This window comes from Prionailurus bengalensis, chromosome E2 (genome assembly GCF_016509475.1).
Source record: "Prionailurus bengalensis isolate Pbe53 chromosome E2, Fcat_Pben_1.1_paternal_pri, whole genome shotgun sequence".
Taxonomy (NCBI): domain Eukaryota; kingdom Metazoa; phylum Chordata; class Mammalia; order Carnivora; family Felidae; genus Prionailurus; species Prionailurus bengalensis.
Window position 1 is genome coordinate 27176294 of NC_057352.1, and position 23012 is coordinate 27199305.

Sequence of the window (23012 nt, forward strand, 5' to 3'; positions counted from 1 at the left end):
AACTGGACTCGCTTGGGCCAGGTGTCTGCCCCTGGCCAGGCTGCGGGCAGGAAGTCAGAGCACACTGCTTGGCTCAGCTTGTCCACAGCTCAGCCCTGGACTGCATGGTGTGTTGGGGCCTTGAAGAGAAGGGGAAAGCCAGGCAGACACCCCATCTGCAGTAGACTGCAGCATAGTGGTGGGTTCCCGGGTGCAAACGTGGACAATGTGACTTCTTAAGGTTTTATCGGCTGCCAGACACCACAGTCAAGAAGGCAATGTCGTCCAGTTCAGTTGAGCAGACGTTTATTGAGCACCTATTAAGTGCAAGGCACTGTGCTAGGTGCCATGGTAAATACAAAGAGTGAACATAGACGGTCCCTGCCCGCGAGGAGCTCACAGTCTAGAAAGGGAGGTGAGACACAGTACACAATCAGCTGCAATGATACCGGCCAGTGCGGCAGGTGCCAAAAGCGAGACACAAGCGCTGTGGGTCACAGAGTGCCACAGGGTTGTTTCTGGCCAGAAGCACAGGCAAGGGCACAAAGAGAAGGCAGGAGACTGGGTCATTGAGGGGGAAGCCATTTGGGAGAAAGGGCATCTCTAGCAGAGAAAAAGAGGTGCACACAGAGGCAGGAGCCCACAGGAAACTGAGGAAACGTGTGTGGGCTGCAGTGAGCATCTGGGGAAGGGCTATTCAAAGTGGGCAGTCACACGTGGCCACGAGGACAGCACGGATACTACGCTCAGGGAGGGCTGAGCTTGGTGCTCTGGCCAAGAGGCACTGAAGATCACTGAATAGGATGGTTTGTGACCAGCAATGCATTTCTGGAAGATAAATCTGGGAGCACGCTGGGGTCTGGGAGGGTGGGGTGGGCTGACTGATCAGGGGCTGCCTGAGAGCATGAGAGAATGACTGGTGGGCACTGGCAGGACAAGGACAAGGTGGATGAGGGAACGCTGTGGCAGGGTGGGGTGGGAAAGGACAGCAAGGAACAGAAGCAGGCTGAGGGTCTGGGGAGTGAGTCTGAGGATGTCACAGGGTTTCCAGTCACGCTAGAAACGCATTTCTGAATGGCAGGCCTAGAGGTGGGACTGGAAGTCACTGCCCAGAGGGGACAAGTGGAGGCAGGGAAGTTAGGGAGGGAGGAAGGAAGCTGGAGTTAATGACCATTAAGGGTGAGTACAGTTTCTCACAACGTGGTCCCTGGACAGCCTGTGTGGGAAACACCCAAGGAGCTTGCTGATGTCTCCAATTTCTGGGCTTTACTCCAGGGCCACTGAATAAAGAGCCCTGGGGGTTGTGCCTAGTAATCCGCATTTTTAGCAAGAGCCACCCTCCCCATCACAAGTCCATGGCTGGTCTGAAGTTTGACCACCTGTCAAGAAAGAAAAGGGTCTCGAGGACTGGCCTTTAGGTAAAAGAATAGAAAAGAATGAGGTACATTTGGGAGGGAAATCTCAGAAAAGGAGGAAAGTAAGGGCCAAGTATTCTGGTCACTCACTGAGGGTGGACACGAAGATTAAGTATTGAGAAAAGGCCTCTAATTCGGCAATTACTGGTCCCTGATGACTTCTCCTAGACTATTTCAGGCAGTGGGTGGGATGAAGGTCAAGTTTGCAAATAAGGAAGTGAAGAGTGGGAAGGTGAGGGAGAGCAGCAATGCATGGAGAGGATTCTTAGGGGAAATCGGGTGATTTTACTACAGGAGCCAAGCTGTAATAATGGAGAATGATGGGGAGGTAGATAATGAAGAAACAAATGGCAGCAGTCAGTGACTGACCAAACAGACCACAGTGAGGAGAGGAGAGGGACATAGGAAGGAAGGACAGGGGAGGACCTGGGAGTGCTGGTGGACAGCTGGAAGCTGAGGGAGAATGGTGCCAAGGCCCAAATTCAGGGGGCCCTGTGCCTGGGGCATCTCCTGTGGTGGGGGAGGGTGCTAGGAGCAATCACAGAGAGCACAGCTTTCTCTGTGACTCATACTCCACATGTGCCACGACAAACCTAAGCAAGACCCCATCCCTCCTCTGAGACCAAAAGCTGCAACAGGCCTGAGTCCCCAGCAACACCTCCACACCATAGCTGAGTCTGCCAGACAAAGCTGACCTGTCATCCGGGATGGCTGAGACGCCTTCCCACTGTTTTCTAGCCAGCAGCCTACTGGGTCTCAAACACAGGGTACTTGACAGAAAGGTCAAACAAGGCTTTCTTCTCCCAGAGCGGGGAGCCGGGGCCTGGGAAGAATGCAGGCCTGGGAATCATCCCACATCACCATCTACTTATTCTCTGACCCTGGACAACCTCTCTGAGCACCAGATGCCAGTGTACCAAATAAGGTGCATCCTTGCCAGGCCACCTCCTTCACAGGAATGCCGGGAAATACAGGACGCAGACGCACCACACTCTGTAACCCCCTGAGGAGTTACAAAATGATGATGCATTGCTGACACTGCCAAGGTGGCTCAAAAATCCACTGCTGGGGGCAGACCATCAAGAAACATTTGAGTAGCATCGACACTGAGCTTAATATTAAGAGAAGGCTGAAGGACTTTTTTTAATGGTCTGAAAATTGAGTTTTTAAATACTAAATTTAACTAAAGCTGATGATTTTCAGAAAGAACTGTGACTTATGTTTGATGTTGTAATTTATCAAAGGAAGTAATTAACCCACTTAGTCTCCTGCATCCTTCCTTCCCACGCCCAGAAAGAGGAAAGGGGCAGGTAGAGCCCTCAGAAACAATACTAAGAATACAGAGGCTTACATGATACAAAGCTCAAAGGTCAAGTCACGTCTAGAGCCTAGGAAACTCTGGAACCCCAGGCCTAGCCAGCCCCACCCGGCATCAGTGGAGGCTTAGTCCCCTTTCAGGAAGACCTGTGTGGCTAAGCCTCAGCCATCAAGGCTTGCCCCCGGGTCCTTTTCTGAACATTAGAGAAATACTGGATTGGCAACACTGTCAGACCAAACCTCAACCCAGAAGGTCAGAGTAACTACGAGACAGCCCTAGCCCTCACACGTCTGCCACACTTTTACAAACCACCAGTTCTGAAGATGAGGCACAAGGGCTGTGACTTAGTCACTTCCTGGCCACCTCAAGTCTCCATCCACAACTGGGTGGGTGACTCTGGCAACCTGCCCCCAAAAGGCACTGCCCAAAAGGCAGTGGACAACCAGTTCCTCGTCAGGAAGCATCTTAAAGGCATCGGGGAGAAAACATGATTGAAGTGTAAGTCCAGCCACCTGGAGGACTCTGGATTCATCCCTGGAGGGATACAGAGGTCAAACACACCTGGAGGGAGCCTCCTGGGGAGTCACCAGCTCTGCTCATGGCCAAAAAAGTCCCTTCACTATGAAAAACAAACCAGCACTGAGTCCTCAGCAGCTGTTTCTGGGGGCTGGGAGAGACGTGACCCACAGGGCAGATAAAAAACTGACCGTGAGCAGCCTGGGAAGAGAACAGGTATAAAATACAAAGCCCTTTGAAAGTCCAGAGAACAGTAAAGATGTTAAGAATAATTATCCAGGAAAAGAACTTCACTGACACAGAATTTGAACAACACTGAAAACACAATACTAAGATACCAATTCTGAGATAGACTCACTCACAGGAAGGGCAGCTTAGGAGAACACTAAAAAGACAAACACAGGAAAAATAAATAAGGGGCTCTGAGCCCTCATGGCAGCTACTAATGCTATTTATTGGCTTAGGGTCATTCTTGAGAATAGAAAACCACTTTTGGCAAAGCTGTATAAACTTCACATGGGTTTGTATCTCCCATGATGTGGACACAAAATTACTGTAACGATGGGGCTCTTTGTTAAATTTCTTCACATCCCACTATTATTTTCAGAGGCTAAGACATGACTTCTAGAGTCAGGTCAGGTATAGCGAGGCCTCAGCCTGGTGAGCATGTCAGAGCACTGGACAAGGAGTCTGGTCCCTGCCCAGCTGCTCTACGGCTGTGGACCTGGGCATGTGCAGACATGAGCACACTGAGCCTCAGTTCCCTCTTCTTCAGGGTGGGAGGGGAAGTAGGGTAGGACTACATGAGTTCTGAAGTTTCTTCTTAACCTGACATTCTGGGAGTCTAACTGTGCCCTGGTCATTAACAATGGCTAGGCACAGGTGCCATCTAGTGGCACCACCTGCCCACTCTCACAAATGGCTCCAACAAAAGACCCACAGGAGCAAACCCAACTCCTACGACTCTAATTCCAGGGGTGAGGGCAGAGGAGACCGGGAGGGATGAGCACACTTCATGTTAGTGGACGTTACATAGTCATCTCAAGAAAATATACTTTAAGAGGTCTTGCTTTCCCTAAGAAAGCAACTCTTTTTTTTTTTTTATTTAGAAAGGCTACTCATATCCATTTGTCAATATTTTCAGCTTTAAGGAAAATAGTTTAAAAAACATAAAAATGTAAATACACTCAAGAGTAACTGCTATTAAACAGTTCTGAACAGGCAGAAAATGTACTTTCCTTTTACAGAAAATGTTAAATCTGTAATAGCAGCATAATTTATATATAGAAAAAGCTGGTTTTGAAAACCCAGATTTTTTTATACACAAAACATCTGTTTTCTTTTCTATATACTACAATAGCATTTCCACTGGGAAATCGGTCTCTTCACATTATGTCGCTTCCTGCTGCCACGTGCAGACACTAGCTCGAGTGTGGCCTTCAGTCCAACACCATGGCAGACAGTGCGTTCAGGTCTTTCATGTATGGGTGGGCCACCAATATCTGGTCGATTTTCAGTCTCTGCTCGGAGTCAGGGAAGATCTTCAGAAGGGCTTCCCTCAGCTCGCTGGTTTCTGCAGGAGACCTCTGTGCTGGCATGGGCACGTTCTGCTGCATACTGGGAAGGTTCGACAGAACTGGGAAGCGGGGCTGCTGAGGGAGCCAGTGGCTAGGTGGGGCACCCTGAATCCGGGCTGGAGGCTGGTGGCTGGTGCTGGCTGCCTGGGCCCCAGGGACTCTGAAGCTGGCGTCAAATATGCCCACATTTGGCAAGGCATTGAGCAGGGGCTGCATATCTCTGTGAATGGAATGAGTCTGGTGAGTCAGGCTGTAAGATAAATGAGAGACCTGCTGCTGACATTGAGGCCGTGCTGCTCCATGACTTCTGAAGGCAAGCTGCCTACAGAGGGGTCCACAGGGATGACAACTACACCATCTCCAGACCAGTCATGATGGGAAATGACAGCTCATCATGAGCTACACCACCCTCCTAGGTTTGCAGCTGCAAGAATGGACCCCAGCCAACTGTTGGCTCTAAGCCAGGATGTGCCAGAATCACCTGAGAGCTTTCAAAAGACACAGACAACAGGGTCTTACTCTTCTGGAGACTAATTCTGTGTGGGGCCCTGGTTGATAGGGATTAGAAAAAGGGACTCCTTTGGGCAGAGGCAGCCACTACGGATACCTGTTGCCCCCCCTCTCCGCCCTCACCAGTCTGGGCGAGGTGTCGGTGCCCACAACCTATACACTCATGGGTATGTGTGAGTGTGTGTAAAGGGCATCTGTCTTTTTAAAGAAGTTTCCTAGGTGACTTGGGCTTGCAGCTGAGAAATGGGACTGGCCGAACACTTTTTCCAATTTCAAAAGCTCAACTAACTTCAAAAGTTAGTTCCTTGGTGAGTGGAGTTATTATTAACTCCTCACTCAATTTGTTAACACAGTGTAAAGAGTGATTAAGTGCACGGGCAGGGCAGACCCTGCTGCCAGGCTGCTGAGGTGAAGAAGGAGCCAGAGAACTCTCTTTCCCATTAAGCCTGACCCGCAGGCCTTGATGCTTGCACACAGGCACCAGATCTTAAATGCCCAGTGGAGATGCACTGACACCCAGCAGATGTTAAAATGGCTGCCATTCTCTGAGCGCAGGCAGAGAAGCAGAACCTTTGGGAACTAAGCCCTCATTCTATGTAATAAAACCCAAAGGCTCAGAAGAGAAATGATTCCTAAGACCCAGGGAGCTGAAACTGCACTCGTCTCCTCTATGGAAGATACCTCTGTGTGAACTACCCCAAATCCAAATCTAGAATCCCCAAGGGATCTGGTTATAAATAAAAAAGATCAGCTGTCTGTCACCAGGTTATACTATCTGTCAGTTAGGCACATACGATACTTTAGTTAACAGTGTCCATTACCCAAGAATTCTGAAAACAGATATAACCACCAGCAACTTATCTTTAAAAACCCAACTAAAACAAAGAAAATGTCAACTATCAAATCAATTTCAGATCAGTATGAAATACTGGCCTCTCCATTTAGTGGAGACAGAAATCTCCCCGGGTAGTGATTCCTGAATAGTAAATAAATTAACAGGAACATCACAAATTTAAAGCAAATAACCTTGGAAAGTGAATATAAGAGGATATTCACGTATACATAATGAACCTAAGTGGCGTTTGCTCATAAGTGGCAGTCAGCAAAATCTGCTTTGTCTTTTTAGACCTATACAAAGCTTGGCTCCCCACCCTCTCCTAGGATTAAAACCAAAGGACCATAAATGAAGACATGGTCTTTGGGGTGTGTGCTTGATTACCTTTCAAATATATTATACCAGCAATAAATCTAAGGCTAATACAAAATTTAAAAGTGTTGTCTTTAGTTATTCAGAGACATCACTTACACAAAAGCACAAAGAACTGAAACAAGTTTGTAAACAGAAAACAGTGTGAAAAAGCAAATACCTAAGGAAGACTTCTTTCCTAAGGAAGTCTTCTAATCGAGGTCCGCTTCTGCCCAGAGGGTCATCAGGAACCATAAATATATCCCCGACGAAGGTATACTGAAGCAATCTATAACACAGAGAATGATTACAATGCTGGAGAAAACATGAAGCTTTTATTGTTGCAGGAGCTGAGAAGAAAGTAGAAGTGTCCACCTAATTCCAAAGCAAGAGTCACCTATAAAATTGTAAGGCTGCTTACATGCCTAATGGAAAAAACAAACACATCCAAGTTAAACCATCTGAATTTCTCTTTTGGATACAAATACAGTAAAGTAATAAACTTTTATCATTGGCCCTCACAATTCTTATCGAGACTTTCAGATTTTTATCTGGGCTTTGGAGGCAGCTTCTCCTAACTTTGAAAACAAGATTTAAGACTGACCGCTTAGGACACACTGCTTAGGTGCTCAAAAAAGGTTTTACTTTTGAATAGTTGTGTCTATAGGCAAACCACTGAAGATAACTTCTTAAAAAAACAAAACAGTACAGGGCGCCTGGGTGGCTCAGTTGGTTAAAGCATCTAACTCTTGATTTCGGTTCAGGTCACGATCTCACAGTTCGTGGGATTGAACCCTGCATTGGGCTCTGCACTGACAGCTCAGGGCCTGCTTGGGATTCTCTCTCTCCCTCTTTTTCTGCCCCTCCCCCCACTCACTCACTTTCTCTCACAATAAAAAAACTAAAAAAAAAAAAAACTAAAAAAAAAAAAAAAAAAAAAAAAAAAAGAGAGAGAGAAAAGAAAAGAAAAGAAAAAAACCCCAAAACAATAGGATATCTGAACAAAGAAAATCTGAGATCTCATCATGATTTATCAAGTCTGGGGAAGATGTGATAAAGAAAAAAGGCCAAGTGCTTGTGTTTGCTGTCCAGACCTCAGTTTCTGCCTTGTTTTGTGAGTTTTGAAAGCAATGGGCTGGTGTACAAACATTGAATCCTGACTGCATTTAGACCTTCTACACACAGAGGAGTGTCCAATAAATACTGACAATGAGTCTAGGGCAAAGGTCCAACAGAAACATGTCCTAGAAGATTAATGGCTTGTTAACTGTGCCTAGAAGGTCAAAGACCAATTCTCAGTTCAGCTCTCAACAACAGCTTTCCAACACTATGTGGGTCAAAATACATACAGTAATTAACTCACACCTGGGTATTTATAGCAAAGGATTATTTTCTAAAATCCTCTAACGAGTTAGCAAAATAACACATATCAGACAAGGGGCAACTATGAAACCCCAACAGAAATAAATATCTAATTGTACCTGTTATGTACTAGTTATAACACAGCCTGAGGTATGTTGATTTATGCTTTTAGATTTGTGGCATATAGGACTCATCCCTGGCTCCATCACAGACTACTGCCTTTTACAGAACTCAGTCAGATGATGCTTGTTAACAAGAAGTCCTGGAAGCCAGTGTTCACTGATCTTAAGGCAGGTGGACACATTCAGAACATCATCACAACTAAAAAACTTGTATCAGTGAATGCTCAACTCTTGACTTTGTTATTTTGGATGATATTCACACATGTTTTCAATATAGACGATTAAACTATGATGGTAAATGCTCAAGGAAAGCATCAGATATTGAAAAGCAGAAATACTCTTCCCACTCCTAAGAAGTGAAAACTCATCAGTATGTGGATTTTGGTCTCATCCTCTTACTGGAATCACAGCTGTCATTAAATCCAACCTTCGTATTTCATGGTTGAATCAAGTAGGGACACCCACTGAGTTGCCAAAGTCTCCCCTGGCATCAGGGCAAGGCCAAGTTAGGAGGCCATTTCTGCTCGATTACACTGTTAACAAGAGTTAACTGTGCCATAATCATGTGCCTCTTGCCTTCTGCCAGGGAACACCAATCTCTCAAAGACACTCTGCAGCCACCACAGCATGCCCATTATGTCACCCACTGGTTTTGCTGCTTCGTATTGGGAGCCCCACTTACCTAGAGGGGCCAGCCATGGTCTTGGACAGGGAGCACAGTCTTATGATACTTTGGTTTCCTATACTGCCTTCTGCAGGGCCAAGGTGTACACAAAACCAAACCAAACAATAAACAACAAAAAACACTTAACCAAAGACAAAGAAAATATTATTACCTTTTTGTAATAATTTCTCTCCAAGAGACTGACTCAGTCACAAATTCTCTGAAGTTATCATTTGTTACAATTATGCCACCAGTTTTGTCCGCTAAGTGTAGTAGAAACCTATAGTAATATAAGAGGTTAAAATGGGCAAGCAGGCATTCCTGGCTTATAGAAGCTACGCTAGAAGAAAACAAAAGGATTTCCTCTTCATATGAAAATCACCAAAGAATTTAACTATGGCTAGGAAGTAGAAAAGTTAAGCCCTTGTCAGCTGAAGATCAGTCTGAAATATCAAATATCTCTGAAATTATTAGTGTGATTATAAATAAGGTTTGATTTTCATACATTATTATCTCTTTTTAAAAATGTTCTCAACTAGGGATGCCTGGCTGGCTCAGTCAGAAGAGCATGCAACTCTTTTTTGTTTTGTTTTTTTTAAGTTTATTTGAGAGAGAGTGAGTGCAAGCGGGGAAGGAGGGAGGGAGGGAGGGAGAGGGGGAGAGAGAGAGAGAGAGAGAGAGAGAGAGAGAGAGAGAGAGAGAGAGAAAGAGAATCCCAAGCAGGCTCTGTGCTGTCTGCGCAGAGACTGATGTGGGGCTCGATCCCATGCACTGTGAGATCATGACCTGTGCCAAAATCAAGAGTTGGACACTTAACCAACTGAGCCATCCAGGTGCCCCAAGGCATGCAACTCTTGATCTCGGTGTGTGGAGATTACTTAAAATCTTTAAAAAAAAAAAAAAGAAAAAAAAAAGATCAACCACAATTTACACATTTTTCTGGAAAAGTTGTATTATCAGAAGACAGTGGTTATCAGATGATGCACGAGGACTAGAGTCGAGAATGAATTTGAGTTGACAAGCCTGTGAAATCACTAAATCACAATTTAAGTTTTAGTTGCTAGGCTAGAGTGCTCTGGTTCTAAGATTAGCTGCTTGGTACAGTCAGCCTTGCATTTTTAAAAAATAAATCCATAGGTTCACACTTGCTGCTTGGACTTTAGATGTCTAGAAGCACCATTCTGTTTAGTTCAAGTTATAGATTCACTCAGATGCCATTTATAAGTTGAAATTGTGATAACAAAGGGTAAGAAATCAGTATTGAGAATTCTATTTCACTGCTGGAGATTATTTGTGGTCAAATCTCTTAATGAGAGATTTGTGAGGACACTAATGATGAGTTTTATCCCTTAGTCAGGGTGATCACATTTGTTTAAGGCAATGCAGACAAAGACAATGCAACAATAAATTAAGAGAATCACTAGAATTGAAGGTGCAAACAAATGCTTTTATTAATGATAGTTGAGTACTTAAAAGGAATGAAAAAACAAGTCTTGTTAGTTTCAGAGGCTTAGGACATCTTGGAAAGTAGGAGTTAAAATCTTGAATTTATTAATGAATATCTTATCAATTATTCCTAGTGGGCATGAATGGTAAATGGTGATGTCTGTCCAGAGATATTAATATCAAGAGTAAGGCTTCGGAGTGTGTGTACTAAATATATGCTATATATAGACTCATGTCCACTAAAAACCCAGAATCATACAAATTAAGCAAAGGCTTATCGAGTCTGCATACTTGCACATGCCTTCAAATTCTGCAAGCATGCAGCTGCAGAGTGTGAGAGAGGTGAAGGTTCTTCAGGAGCCCAGCAGCCTACGTGCCCCTCTACCCGAGCACTACAGGGTCTGAGCCCAGTATAACGGAGCCGGAGCAGAACATGGTCTCCCAGCACTTCCTCACCCCTACCCTGCCTCAATATGCTATTCTCCTTTCGCTTCCTTTCACGCTGTTCCTTCACATCACCTCTGATTCTCCCCATCTGATCTGGTCTCTCATCCCAGCCTGGAGAAGGGCAAGGGGTTGTCAATGAGAAGGCCCTCTAGACCTCTTCCTGAATGAACACCTGCTGTCTTCTCAAGTCCCCTTCCCCCCTGCCGAGCCCCTCTTTTCATCTCTCACCCATCTGACTGTCATTCACTAGCTGGCATTACAAGCCGAACACTGTCTTCAATGTGAGGAGCTTTTCTGGTAGAATTCTGAGGCAAAACCACCAGGGCATTCTAAGTGCTTCAGGCCAGAAGAAAATAAAGGGGGTGTATGCAGGTGGGGAAAGAACAAGCGGCCACTACTTAGGTTTCCAGATACTGGTAGGGTTAATAGTACTGACTCCACTCCACAAGAGGACAGTTTGAAAAACTGTTTTTAATGCCACTGGTCATATTTAGGACCTTCTCTTATTCAACCACAACAGAACTCCCCTCTATTACTTATTTGTGTGCCTTCTCTTTAGATCACAAACTCCTTACAGCAGGAAATGTGTCTGAATCACGTGTGTTCCCAAAGCCCCACTCTGTGCATTGCACTTGGTTGGTGCTCAGTAAAGCTTTTAGAAAAAAATGTAAAAGGTGCAGATTAAAGCCTGTTGTCTCCAATGCATTAACACCTGCTTTCTGAGTGACACGCCAACCGAAGAAATGCAACATACTCCTGTCACACTTAGGGTCAGCTGAGACCATCTTTCATTATGTGGAAGAAATGCTGAGGGCTCAGGCATAATGACAAAGTAAGTCACTGGCCAAAATTAACCAGGAGGAGATGGATAATGTTTGAAAAGCATCCTTGGGGTCACCACATAAGACAAGACAAACATTACTTTCAGTATGCACCAAAAAAGAGAACTCAATGTCTGCTCACTCTTATGATTCTCGGTCGTGTTTTATTTAAGAAATATACAAACAAAAAACATTCTAACCGGACAGATTTTATGTAATGCTCTTAAACCCGTATAGCAGAAAAAACAAACAAAAAAAACAAAACCAAAAAAAACCCACTGAGTATATAACCTTAATGACCATAAATACTAAAATCTTCAAACCCCTTAATCTAGTGAGTCCTCTAGGTATGTGGATCCAGGGGCACCATGAATGGTTGGTTCAGTGGAGCAGGTGGTGGGCTCCTCACCATCCCACACCCACCTCAGTAAGGAAAACAGCCTTTCGTACCTGTCATCATGAGAAGCAATTCTTTCTCCAAAGACCATCCGGGCAGGAGTTAAAGATAATATTCCAAGCTCCTGGAGCTGGGTTAAGAAGTGCTGTTCTGTTCATGGAATAAGTTGAATACACATTCAGAAAAAGGCTATCTTCCCATATGTTTAAATAAATGAAAGCACCCTCAAATGTTTCACTTGGAGAATTATGGAAAACCTTTTTTCTGCTGACTCAACAAGACTCAATTATACTAACTCATTGGGAAGAAAAAAAAAATTAAGCAACACACATACTAAGGCAAATACAACATAAAAACTGACCTTAGCTATTTTTTAAATATAAAAAAGTTCAACTCATTTGCTCCTAGAATTGAGTAAACCATAATCCTACCATCAAGAACTTTTTCACAGCCATATCACAAGCAGTAGGACAGGGACTGATGACATAAGTCCCAGAGAGAGGGTGGGGTACAGCAGGGAACATTGCTGGAGGCAGAGGCAGGGACACAGGGCTCTGCCCTATCCCAAGGTAGGCCTATGTGGTCCCCCTTCCAAGAGGCTGTCAAAATATCTTTCTAGCTGGCATCTTATCCAACCTCTCTCAGTTATCTGCACATTTACTGATATTTCATGGGAGTGGGTCACGACACAGAAGAAAAGAGGGTCAAAGCTAAATTACAGAAAATCAGTCAATGGGCAAAGAGCAGCTAAAAGCTCAGGGTCTAAGATTCCCACACCCGCATCCCCTACGATGATTACTCACCACTGGCTTAAGCTGCAACATGCACACACCGTGTTTTATTGTCCTAGAAATGCACAGCACAGGAAGGCTTGCAAGACCCTTTCAAGGATCCTATTGCAAAAATTAGTGGCTCTGCCTCATTCCTCAAGCACTCTCTGTTAAGACAAATACGCTCTCCAAATGAGGGAAGTTGGGATACTTGAGAAATGTGTGGTCTTACCATTTCCATCTCAACAGTGACTAAGTTTCACTTCCTGTTTAAATGCTGGGTGAGCTCTGTTCCCCCTCCCTTCTCCCATCCACCTCTTGTGTCTAGACACACCAGTGGGCTAAGCTGCCTGACACCGTGCCACCACTCCCCTATCATGAACTATAAGAATAGGTTTCTCTAGAATACTGCATGATTCACGGTAAGTTTAAACATCCCGTGTGTGGCCTGCAGTCAGTCATGCAGTATCACACAATTAACAGACATAATTTATATTAAACTATTAAAAACAGACTGTTCAGAAAACATTGTCTTTGAGGGTTTCCAAATTTATCAAGTGACCATTTTAGAAAAGACTATTTAATGAGGCAAAAGTCCAGACTAATGGAAAGACATATTTAAACTACTTTTTAGAAAGTCAGGAAAATTTTTGTGATGTATAAGGAACTCTAATATAACTTTCCACGTAAACAACTATGTTAAAACTTTCCATCCTTCCCCTAAGCACTTCTTATGCTGTAACACTCTCTTCAACTGATGTTTCACAGGGTCCAAAAGATTTACAATTTTGTTTTTCAAGCTGCTGCCACTGCAGCATGTGGCTCTGCTCTAAGGAGTGAGTTGCCACTGTAAGCAAACTCATTAAACATCTAGAAAAGGAGAAATCTGGAAGGATCAATTTGCCTCACCTGTGACATTAGGATCACGTCTTGTTCTCCACTGTGGGACAAATACAGTGATGTTTCTGTTGCCAAGCTTCCAAAAATATTCAACCGCAATTGCAATTCCACGACAAGAAAAGAACTTTTTCAGACCGTGGCTATAAGAAAACAAAATTTATTTCAGCTTAACGTATGTGAAATTTCACCATGAAAATGTGAAAAGGTAAACTCTATACATAACAAAAACAATGGCAATGAAATTCCCTTTACATTTTACATTCCCTTTTACATTTTTTGGCATTAAGTTCCATAGTCTGTGACCTTGCAAAGCCAAGAAAGAACCTATTGCATGAAATGTGATTCTTAATAGTTTTATGATTTTTCTTGTATTTTGTTTGGTTCATTTAATTGAATGTGCTATTGAGATAGAAGGCAGCTTGAGTTTCATGGTAATACTTGTTTATTGCACTTTCTATTTTTTATTTTATTTTATTATTATTTTTAAAGAGCCCATTCTAGAGAGCCCTGCCTGGTCAATGGCCTCTAAGAATATTCTACGAATTTTATTAAGAAATTTGTTGCTAAAGCAGAAGTAGACGTGATGACTCTTCCAGGACATGGTCCTTACAACTTCCAAAGGCTGTGGGTAACCCTGGCTCTGGGGCTCCATACCCTTTCTAGGGAACCGTGGAACCTACTCAGTTTGCAGCTTCTAGGAAATGAGGGCAGGATTCCAGTGAAACTAACTAGGGGCCATGGCAGATGATTTTGCTGAAGGAAGCAGAAAGTACTGGGAGTAGATGCAAACGAACAAGGAACTGTACAGAATATGAGTCAGTATACAATTTTCTGTAAAGGGCCAGATAAGCTTTGTAGGCCATATGGTCTCTGCTGAACTACTCAACTCTGCCAACTGCAAATGAATGAGGGTGGCTGTGTTCCCTATTTGCAAAAAACAGGTGGTGGCCAGATTTGGCCCACAGGGCACAACCCCACATTATAGTGGATTAAAAAGTGACCCCACCCAAAAATGTGGTAACAAATTTCAAAAGAAACCAGAAAAAATATTTAGTTGTGGCCTGCAGTACCTAAGTAAAAGTGGACATTTTTTTAAGTGTATTTTAAAGTCTGAAATTTTGTAGGTGGTAATCCATTTGTCTAGCCATGAATATTAGAAAAAAAATCAAAACCCCTGTGAAGCTGCAGTTTATGAAATGAGCATAACCTATGTTCACTAATCTTAACGGACACTTATATTCCAGTGACAGGAAATCCAGCATCTTCAGTCCTGGCTTCTCTTCATGTCAAGTGTTTCCACGTCAAAACCACTTGGTGGATTAATTCCTTCACTTAGAAGTCCTGCCACCTCAGGTACAATGTGTTCCAAGTAAACTCCAGACTCCTAATTCCAATCCCTCCTCAAACTCCATTTAGACCCTGAAATGCAGCCACGAGGTCTTTGATCCTGCTCAGGGTTTTCAATGGCACTATCCCTCCAGAAAAACCCAGAGCATGGCTTCAAGATCCCCTCTATACCTGATCAGTCAGAAGTGATCTAGAAACCATCATGCATCACCACACTCGTTTCTGGCTGGGTAGGCTTGCTATCTCCCTCTTCCTGGGCAGTGAGGGTTTTTTTTGTTTTGTTTTTGTTTTTTGTTTTTTTGCTGCTTTCTTTGTAGACCAACTCTTAGACCTTTGCCCATTCCTTTCCTCCAATGCCCTTGGGACTCAATTCCAGACCCTCTTCTAGGAGGCCATCTCTAGAGATAGGTCCTCAATCATCCCTCTTCTTTCCTGTCTTGCTTTCCTGTACTGTACACTGGAATGGCAGAATTAGGAGACAGAACAGAGTTAGATTCCTGTTAGAAAAAAGAATGAAACCCCTGAAAGACAGAGCAACTTCCCCAGGCTGCACTGCCAGAGGGTGATTGTGCTGGGACTACTCAGGCTTCCTTACTCCTGGGCCAATGCCTTCCTACCACCCCACAGTGGTACTGTCTCCAACTAAATCTGTATTCTCACAAAAGCAGGAATAGGCTAGACACACAATAAACTTCTAACACTCAGAAGAGCAGCTCAGAAACTCCTTTTAGAGGCTAACACCCACTCTCTTCTCAGTGAACCATAAATAAGAGACTACAATGACATCGGCTTTACCCAAGAAAACATAAACAAGTAAACAAACCCATTCTTGATGAAATAATTCAGTATAGTTTATCTAAAAGCATTCAAAATATGGCAAGAATGTAGCAACAGGACATCTGTTACTGGAGAAAGGCTGGAGGCAATTTTTATAGATGTGATCTTTTAAAAAAAATCTTTAAAAATCACTTGAGGGGGACAAAACATAAGAGACTCTTAAATACAGAAAACAAACTGAAGGCTGCTGGAGAGATTTGGGGTAGGGGGATGGGCTAAATGGGCAAGAGGCATTGTTGAGATGAGCACTGGGTATTATATGTAGGGGATAAATCACTGGATTCCACTCCTGAAATCATTATTGCACTATATGCTAACTCACTTGGATGTAAATTAAAAATTTTTTTTAAATATTAAAAAAAAATCAAAGCCCAAAAATAATTATGCATGACAAAAAAAAAGAAAAGAAAAAAATCATTCTAATTGCTTAACAGCAAGAACAGATATAGAGTTCATGTCAACCACAGCCTGAATATGAAAATCCAAAACACAACACAGCCTACTGGTTCTTAGAAAAACCAAGGGATATGTACGTTAAGTCCTGAAAAAAACAATCCTCGAGAGAAATGCATTAAAAAAGCTTGTAAAGTTTGGCTTATTCATCAGATACAAACATGTACTAATTTTTTCTCTTCCTGAAAAGCTTTTTAAAAATTTTTTTAATGTTTATTCATTTTTAAGACAAAGCCTGGGGGGAGGGGAGGGGCACAGAGAGAGGGAGACCCAGAATCCAAAGCAGGCTCCAGGCTCTGAGCTGTCAGCACAGAGCCCGATGCAGGGCTCAAACTCACAGAATATGAGATCATGACCTGAGCTGAAGTTGGATGCTTAACTGAGCCATCCAGGCACCCCAAAAGCTTCTTTAGATGACAATAGTAGAAAGCAGGTGGACCCCAGTTCTGTTACACTGCGTCACTGAGGAAATGAATGAAGGGATATACGAGTAGATGTAATGTTGTGGCTCTGTAGTGGGCCCAAGCTTAGAGAAGAAGAAATGGAATTTCCAGAAACATGAGCTCTATAGTAATTCCCAAAGTGTTATCCTCAGTGATAAGATCAAATCACTTTGGATACCCTGAAAAATCTCCGGAGTAGTTTTAGGAATAAAAACAGCAGTTCGAAATTCTGGTGGAAACAGATAGATTCAGCCAGAAAACAGAACTACAGAAGAAAATTAAGTGGAATCAAATTAGTGTCTTCAAAATAATATGGAAGATCCCTACCACTTCCCACTTCAACTCCTACAGCCCTAGGCAGAAACCACTGAGTCTCCTCACATCCCTGCGGTCAAGCCACAGGTGCTTGCTGACATGTAGACCCAGATCAACTGTCTGTTTTGACTCAAAGGGTTTATATACCATTAACTCCTCCTTTACTTCTGAAAAGGTCAAGCTCTGGGGCTCCCAGCTCCAAATGCAGAATGAGCAGATATTAGGGCCAAGAGGCCAGGGTATGCAAGGGAGATGTAAACTCCTGTTCCTTGTAATTGGAAACAAGTCACATCATCCGGTTGTTTTCCCTGTTATAGGAGGCAGTAAACTGGAAGGAAGAGTGTCTCAAGAAGAGAGGAGATGGGTGACAGACACCTGGTAAAAACTCATGGCAGTGATGGAACCAGACCCAGCAGTGTGGGGGAAATAGTAAAAAAACAAAAAACAAAACAAAACAAAAAATCAAAAAAACCCCAAAACACCCTTTTGGAGTTACCCAGGGAAGAATAATTTCCTTCTATAGTTTCCACTTAATAAAAAATAGCCATGAGACCTGGATATAGAAGACTACCACATGAAAAAATGGTTAAAATATATAGCTCTGGCAAGTGAAGGGGCAAACCTCACCTACATGGAAAATTAGCTGCCAAGTTAAGTCAGGTGTCCTAATGCCGAAGTTTCAGACTGACCAAGCCTGAGTGTTATCTAGCCACCACTGTGATGTCTAGCCGTGCACCGCAAACAATTTCCATTTACTCATCACATTTGACTCATTGTGACAAAGGGGAAAAACCAAGTAGAGATACGCATAATTAGCAGCATGAAGTCGGTATTTTGGAATTTCTCACAGAGTGTATGAACTGCAGACAGCACGCTGGATAAACTAATAAACAAAGGCTTTGCAGAAACCGAGGGACAGCTAGGCCTGAGCTGCCTCAGAGTGGGGATCACACCAACAAATGCTATTAAGGGCTCAAATTTCTTTTTTAACTACTTCCCCAACTAGGTGGGTCAAATAAGTAAGGTTTAGTCAGCACTGCTTAAAGCAACTCAAGACTTAAGTATCCTATGTTGCCAAGGCCTGAAAATTCCAACCTCACTCTCTATGGGAGAAGACAAGGTACACAATGGCTCTGGGAGCCTATGAGCTCACATCTCCAGTATAATCTTGGACAAAATTTTTAAGCCATTTCATGTTATATAAAGAATAGATCATTTTTACCTCACAAAATTGGTGTGGATATTGTTTTAAAAGATATAGTACCTGACACATAACAGGTGTTTCAGCCTGAAGATTCCAAATATTTGTTGAAAAATGTCTCTGTTAAAATTTAATCTAAACTGATCACTATAATAACAATCGAATAACAAGTTATAAAAGGATGGTGAAAAATCATTTAAAAAATTCTAATCTTTCCTAAGTCATTAATTCTTTCATTCAACAAAACATTACTGAGTGCTTACCATGTACTAGCACCATGGACCTGGGAGTATTTTAGTGAACAGGACATACAAATCACTTCCTTCACGGAATGTACAATCTATAATTCACACTTAATACTGAAGCGACTGATTATAAACAAGGGTTAATTTTTTCCCAACTTTTAGAAAAACCTGAGTTGAATTTCACATAACATTTAAAATAATCATTTTAAAGTGAACAATTCAGTGGCATTTAGTACATTCACAATGTTGCACAATTACCACTTATACTTTGCTCTAAAACATTTCTGTTATTCCAAAATAAAATCCTGTGTGCATTAAGCAATCTAGCCCCAGAATAAGAGTTAATTTTAGTTACTGATATTTTCAGATCAATCTTTATCAAATTAAGTCTGACTTTTTAAGATAATACATCCTTACAAAAATGATGCTTTTAAACTAAGACATCTGTGAATTCAAAGAAAACTGGAATCCTCCCCAAATAATCAGCTTTCAAAAGAAAAATTAATGAAAGTCTACTCATGGTTTCCCTTAGTGCACTAATTCAGTGGTTTTCAAAAGAGATGGCACTGTACCCAAGGGTGTTAGGAAATATGTGGGAGTGTTTCGGGGTGTCACAATGACGGCGGGGGTGGGGGAGCAGTACTATGGGCAAAGTAGGAGGGACTAGATATGCAAAACATCCTATCATGGATGGACTATACACAACTCCAATAGTGACCCCTCTGAGAAATACACTGGTTACTACTCCAAAAAGTTTTTAAAATAATGTCATTATCACTGCTCATTCTACATTAATTTGCATTTCTTAGGTCTCTGAACACCTATTTGGGAAATCTTTCCACTCATAAAAAATGAAAAAGGATTAATATTATTCACAATCATGACCTAAATTTCATATCATAATTTGGCTCAAGAAATCATCACAATGAGGAACTGGTACTGGGCTTGGACTGTGGGTGACTGAAATTGCACTTTACAATTTTACTTAGATAATGCTATGCAGCTGTGGGCCATTTGCTGGGTTTCCCCCAAAAGAACTGGCAAAAAGCAAAGTGAAATAACAACAAACAGTATTATTTAGAAATGAAGACAAGTATATTATGTATTTTTCCAGCCCATCTTCAAACTTTAACATGTGAAATTCTGGGATTTTTTTTTCTTCTTTTGACAGCAAAATACATCAACAATTCATTCAAAAAATAAAAAGAATCCTTATTTTAGAAAGATATTAAAGTACTTATAGATAAAATAACATATCTGACATTTACTTCAAAATTACACGGGTGATAGGTAGTAGGTGGGGGTACAGATGAAGGGAGCCTGGCCAAGAGCTGAGAACTACTGAAGGTGGGGGAAGGACACATGGGAATCCCAAACATATCCAAAAAGGGAATCATTCTACTACCTTTTTATGTATTTGTTTGAAAATTCTAATAAAAAATTAACAAAACAAAAAATAAATACATAACAAACATTCCTAGGAAAGAGGCCACACACACATTCGCCAAAATTCAGAAGAGTATTTCAACATCTTCATTCCAGTCCAGGTGCCCCTTTTCGTGAATGATAGCCACTTAAAGTGCCAAACCTTTGCAGACTTCTTCAAAATCAATGGAGTGACTGACTTTGAAAACTGCAGAGTCTTTACCTAGCAGTTGTTGAAATGGCATGATAAAGATGACCTCAGGACAGGGCAAAAGGCAATAGATTGCAGCAAGTGAAACTCAGCAGGCAGAAACCTGCACAAGGTCAAGCAGCAGATCCACAGTGGGGCAGAGACTCTTACTTGACCTCCCTCCTCTTCTTAGTCACTGTATCAAACTGCCTCTTAGAGAAGAAGCCCAATCCTGTACCGGACATATATATAAAATCAGACTCTTCAAAGCGTTCCAAGACAGGTGAGATAGAAATGATCATTTAAGTCTTTTTACTAAAAACAAGTACACAAGCTTTTAGTAAGAAGAGAAGACCAAAATGAAGCTCAAACTGATGAACTTCCTTAGAAAGGAAGTTGCCATCACTCTATCAACAAATTATAACAGAAGTACACTGCATCCATTATCACTGCATCTTGGTTAGAGCCCTAGCATACTGTAGTACATAAAGTCAGAAAAATCTTTTTGGATTTAAGCTTCATCCTTGTACTCAAAAACTAATGATATTCATGGTGTTAAGAACCTAATGATTAAAAGAGAGAAAAAAAGACACCTAATGATTTAAAAGTCACCATGTTGTTTATCACTGACTAGGCAATGCAAAGTGAAAAGACAAATTTTCTATCTCCTGTCCTCAGAAATACAGGTTCAGCAGGATGAAGCAAAGTTTACAACTCTAGAAGATGGAATAACCCAGCCTTCCAAACAGCTGTTTCGTGGTTTTTGGTTTTTTTGTTTTTTTCCAGTAAGACTATAGATCAACTAGAAAGATGCACAGGGTAGTGCCTGTAACTGCATGTAATTGTGAGACACTGCATAGGGCCCTGTTTACAACTACAACAGGACTTGCAGAGAGTGGACTTACGTAATTGCGACATTGCTCCCGTCTATAACAATGTGCTTCAAATCCGTTCTCCCTGGCTCATTTTTTAATTCGAGCTTGTAGGGTATTTTCAGAGTATCTCGAAACCTTTGAGCGCCCGTAACTGAGGAATCAATATGATCAGACGGTCCCGCCAACCTTGCGTCAGTAACTGAAGGTAGGAGCTGGGGCAGTGGCATTGGTGGAGAAAGGGGTGGACAATTTGACTTAGACTGTGGAGAGCTACAACACCCGGAACGGTTTTCACAGGCAGACTTCACATTACTTGGAAGCAAGGGCTCTGCTTGCTGCTGCAAACCATTTTCAGGAAAAACTGGAATTCTGGGCTGGTGACTTGAAGCGCCTCTGGAAACAAAACTGACAACTTCTTTGGGACTTGAAGGGACAACAGAGGGTGAAAGGCCATCAGTTTCAAGGTCCATGTTACACATATAATTCTGGTTTGAACTCCAGATTTCTTGTTTCTGTTCTATCGGCACTGTTTTGAAAGCATTAATTTTGCAATTTGAGGTACATGGTTTTGATTCTTTGAATGGTAACTGAGAAAATTTTTCTACCATATTTTGCTGTGTGTGAGTTTGTATTTTCTTTGGAGTAGAATCTGTTGTAAGCTCATTTATGCTGCTACAAACACCTTTATTTTTGGTTCTGTTGGTCTCCGGACACATAGTACCAGGTGAAGATTCTCTGTCTTCTTGGAATCTCTTATTTTCTTTTTCAATTTCTTCTAAGAGCAATAATGGTTCAGTAGATGGCCCATACTCCCTAATGACCTTTTCAACAATTTCTTGGGAATAGCCCATGGTTTTAAAAAAGTTCACAAGGATATTGTATTCCATTTCCTCAGTGGTGTCCTTTACATCTGGACTTAAATTTTCAGGATCCGCTGAAGAATCAGATAGGTCAATGATTACATTTCCAGCTAATGTCTTACCATCATGTAAAAGCTCCCCCTCTTGAACATTTTCCAAAGAAAACTGTTTCTTCGTATGCCTTTCTTCAGAATCAGAAAATCTCCTTTTATGACAAATTCTGTCTTTGGAAAGTGCCTCTTCATCTGGGGTTAGACCATTTATTGGAACAAAAAGTACATCTTGTGAACTAGAAAAGATTGTGTCCATTTGTTTTGTAAGCTCAGAAACAGGAGTGCCAGCTTTATTTCTTGCATCTTCCTGCAAAACAATTTCATCTCTGGAAATATTCAACCCTGTGGCAGCATTCTGTGTAAACTCTGTTCGTTTAGAATCTCCAATTTCAGTAACATCATCATTTCCTGTTTCAAATAAATTCTCCTCACCTTGTGTAAGTGTCAAAAGCTCTTTTTTCAAGGAAGTGGGCAAAATTAACAAGTCCATTGTATAATTGTCTGCACGAGCTTCAACAAATTGTTTAAATTCCCTTTTTACCTCGGATTCTTTCTGACTGTTGGGTAGGTTCTCATTATTCTCAAAGAGCTTTACGAACTGCTGAATGTGACTCCTAGCCATGACCACAGCTTCAGCACTTCCTCTGATGCCCAGAAGACCAATGTCCAGAATGCAGAGATCAGCACATGTGTCCTGAATCAAGCTCTTCAGAAACAGGCTCTGTGCCCCAACAAAAATACAGTGCATGGCCTTGGGATAACATTCTCTTTCTTCTAGTTCAGGTTCACAGATTCCTTTAATATATTCCTGTAAACAGAAGATGAGATCAATTTACAAAAGCTCTTTATAGCACATATCATGTTACACATGTAATTACAAATGTCAAGCTGTACAAAAATCAAAAGCATGGTAATAATGTGGGGAAAATGCCATGTTCTAAAAAAAGATTTAAGATAACAGATATAAGTTGCTTACTCGTTTTCATTGGACTTGAAAACTTTGCTAGTCTAAAAGGCAGTTATCTGTAACATTTTCAATAATGTATCTTGCAATAGGATCTTTGGGGTCTGCCCGCTGCACAGTGGACAAGACTGGACTTATTTACATCTATAAGTAACAAACATTTTTGCTTGCTACTAGGCATTTATTGGTACTATGACCTAATTAAGAGATAAGAAAATAAAGTCAAACAATTTACTCTAGAACAAACTTTCACTTTTGCTTTGCTACTACTGTCCCTTAGTTTCCAGATAAATTGATTTTTTTGAAGGCATCAAAAAACAAAAAAAACCCAAAAAAACCAACATGTTCCAGACAGCTGGAACAATGCATATCCT

General features: G+C 42.0%; 1 protein-coding gene across 1 annotated transcript in view; it reads right to left on the reverse strand.

Moving 5' to 3' along the window:
- Positions 1–268: 268 nt before the first annotated feature.
- Positions 269–23012, reverse strand: part of N4BP1 (NEDD4 binding protein 1) — a 50940-nt gene continuing 28196 nt past the window's right edge. Inside the window, exons 2-7 of the mRNA XM_043599148.1 lie at positions 20792–22482; positions 13440–13570; positions 11814–11910; positions 8822–8929; positions 6683–6790; positions 269–5025 (exon numbers count right to left, since the gene is read on the reverse strand). Coding sequence (XP_043455083.1) covers positions 4668–5025; positions 6683–6790; positions 8822–8929; positions 11814–11910; positions 13440–13570; positions 20792–22482 — 2493 coding nt within the window. The 3' untranslated portion in view covers positions 269–4667. The remainder of the gene's footprint in view (positions 5026–6682; positions 6791–8821; positions 8930–11813; positions 11911–13439; positions 13571–20791; positions 22483–23012) is intronic.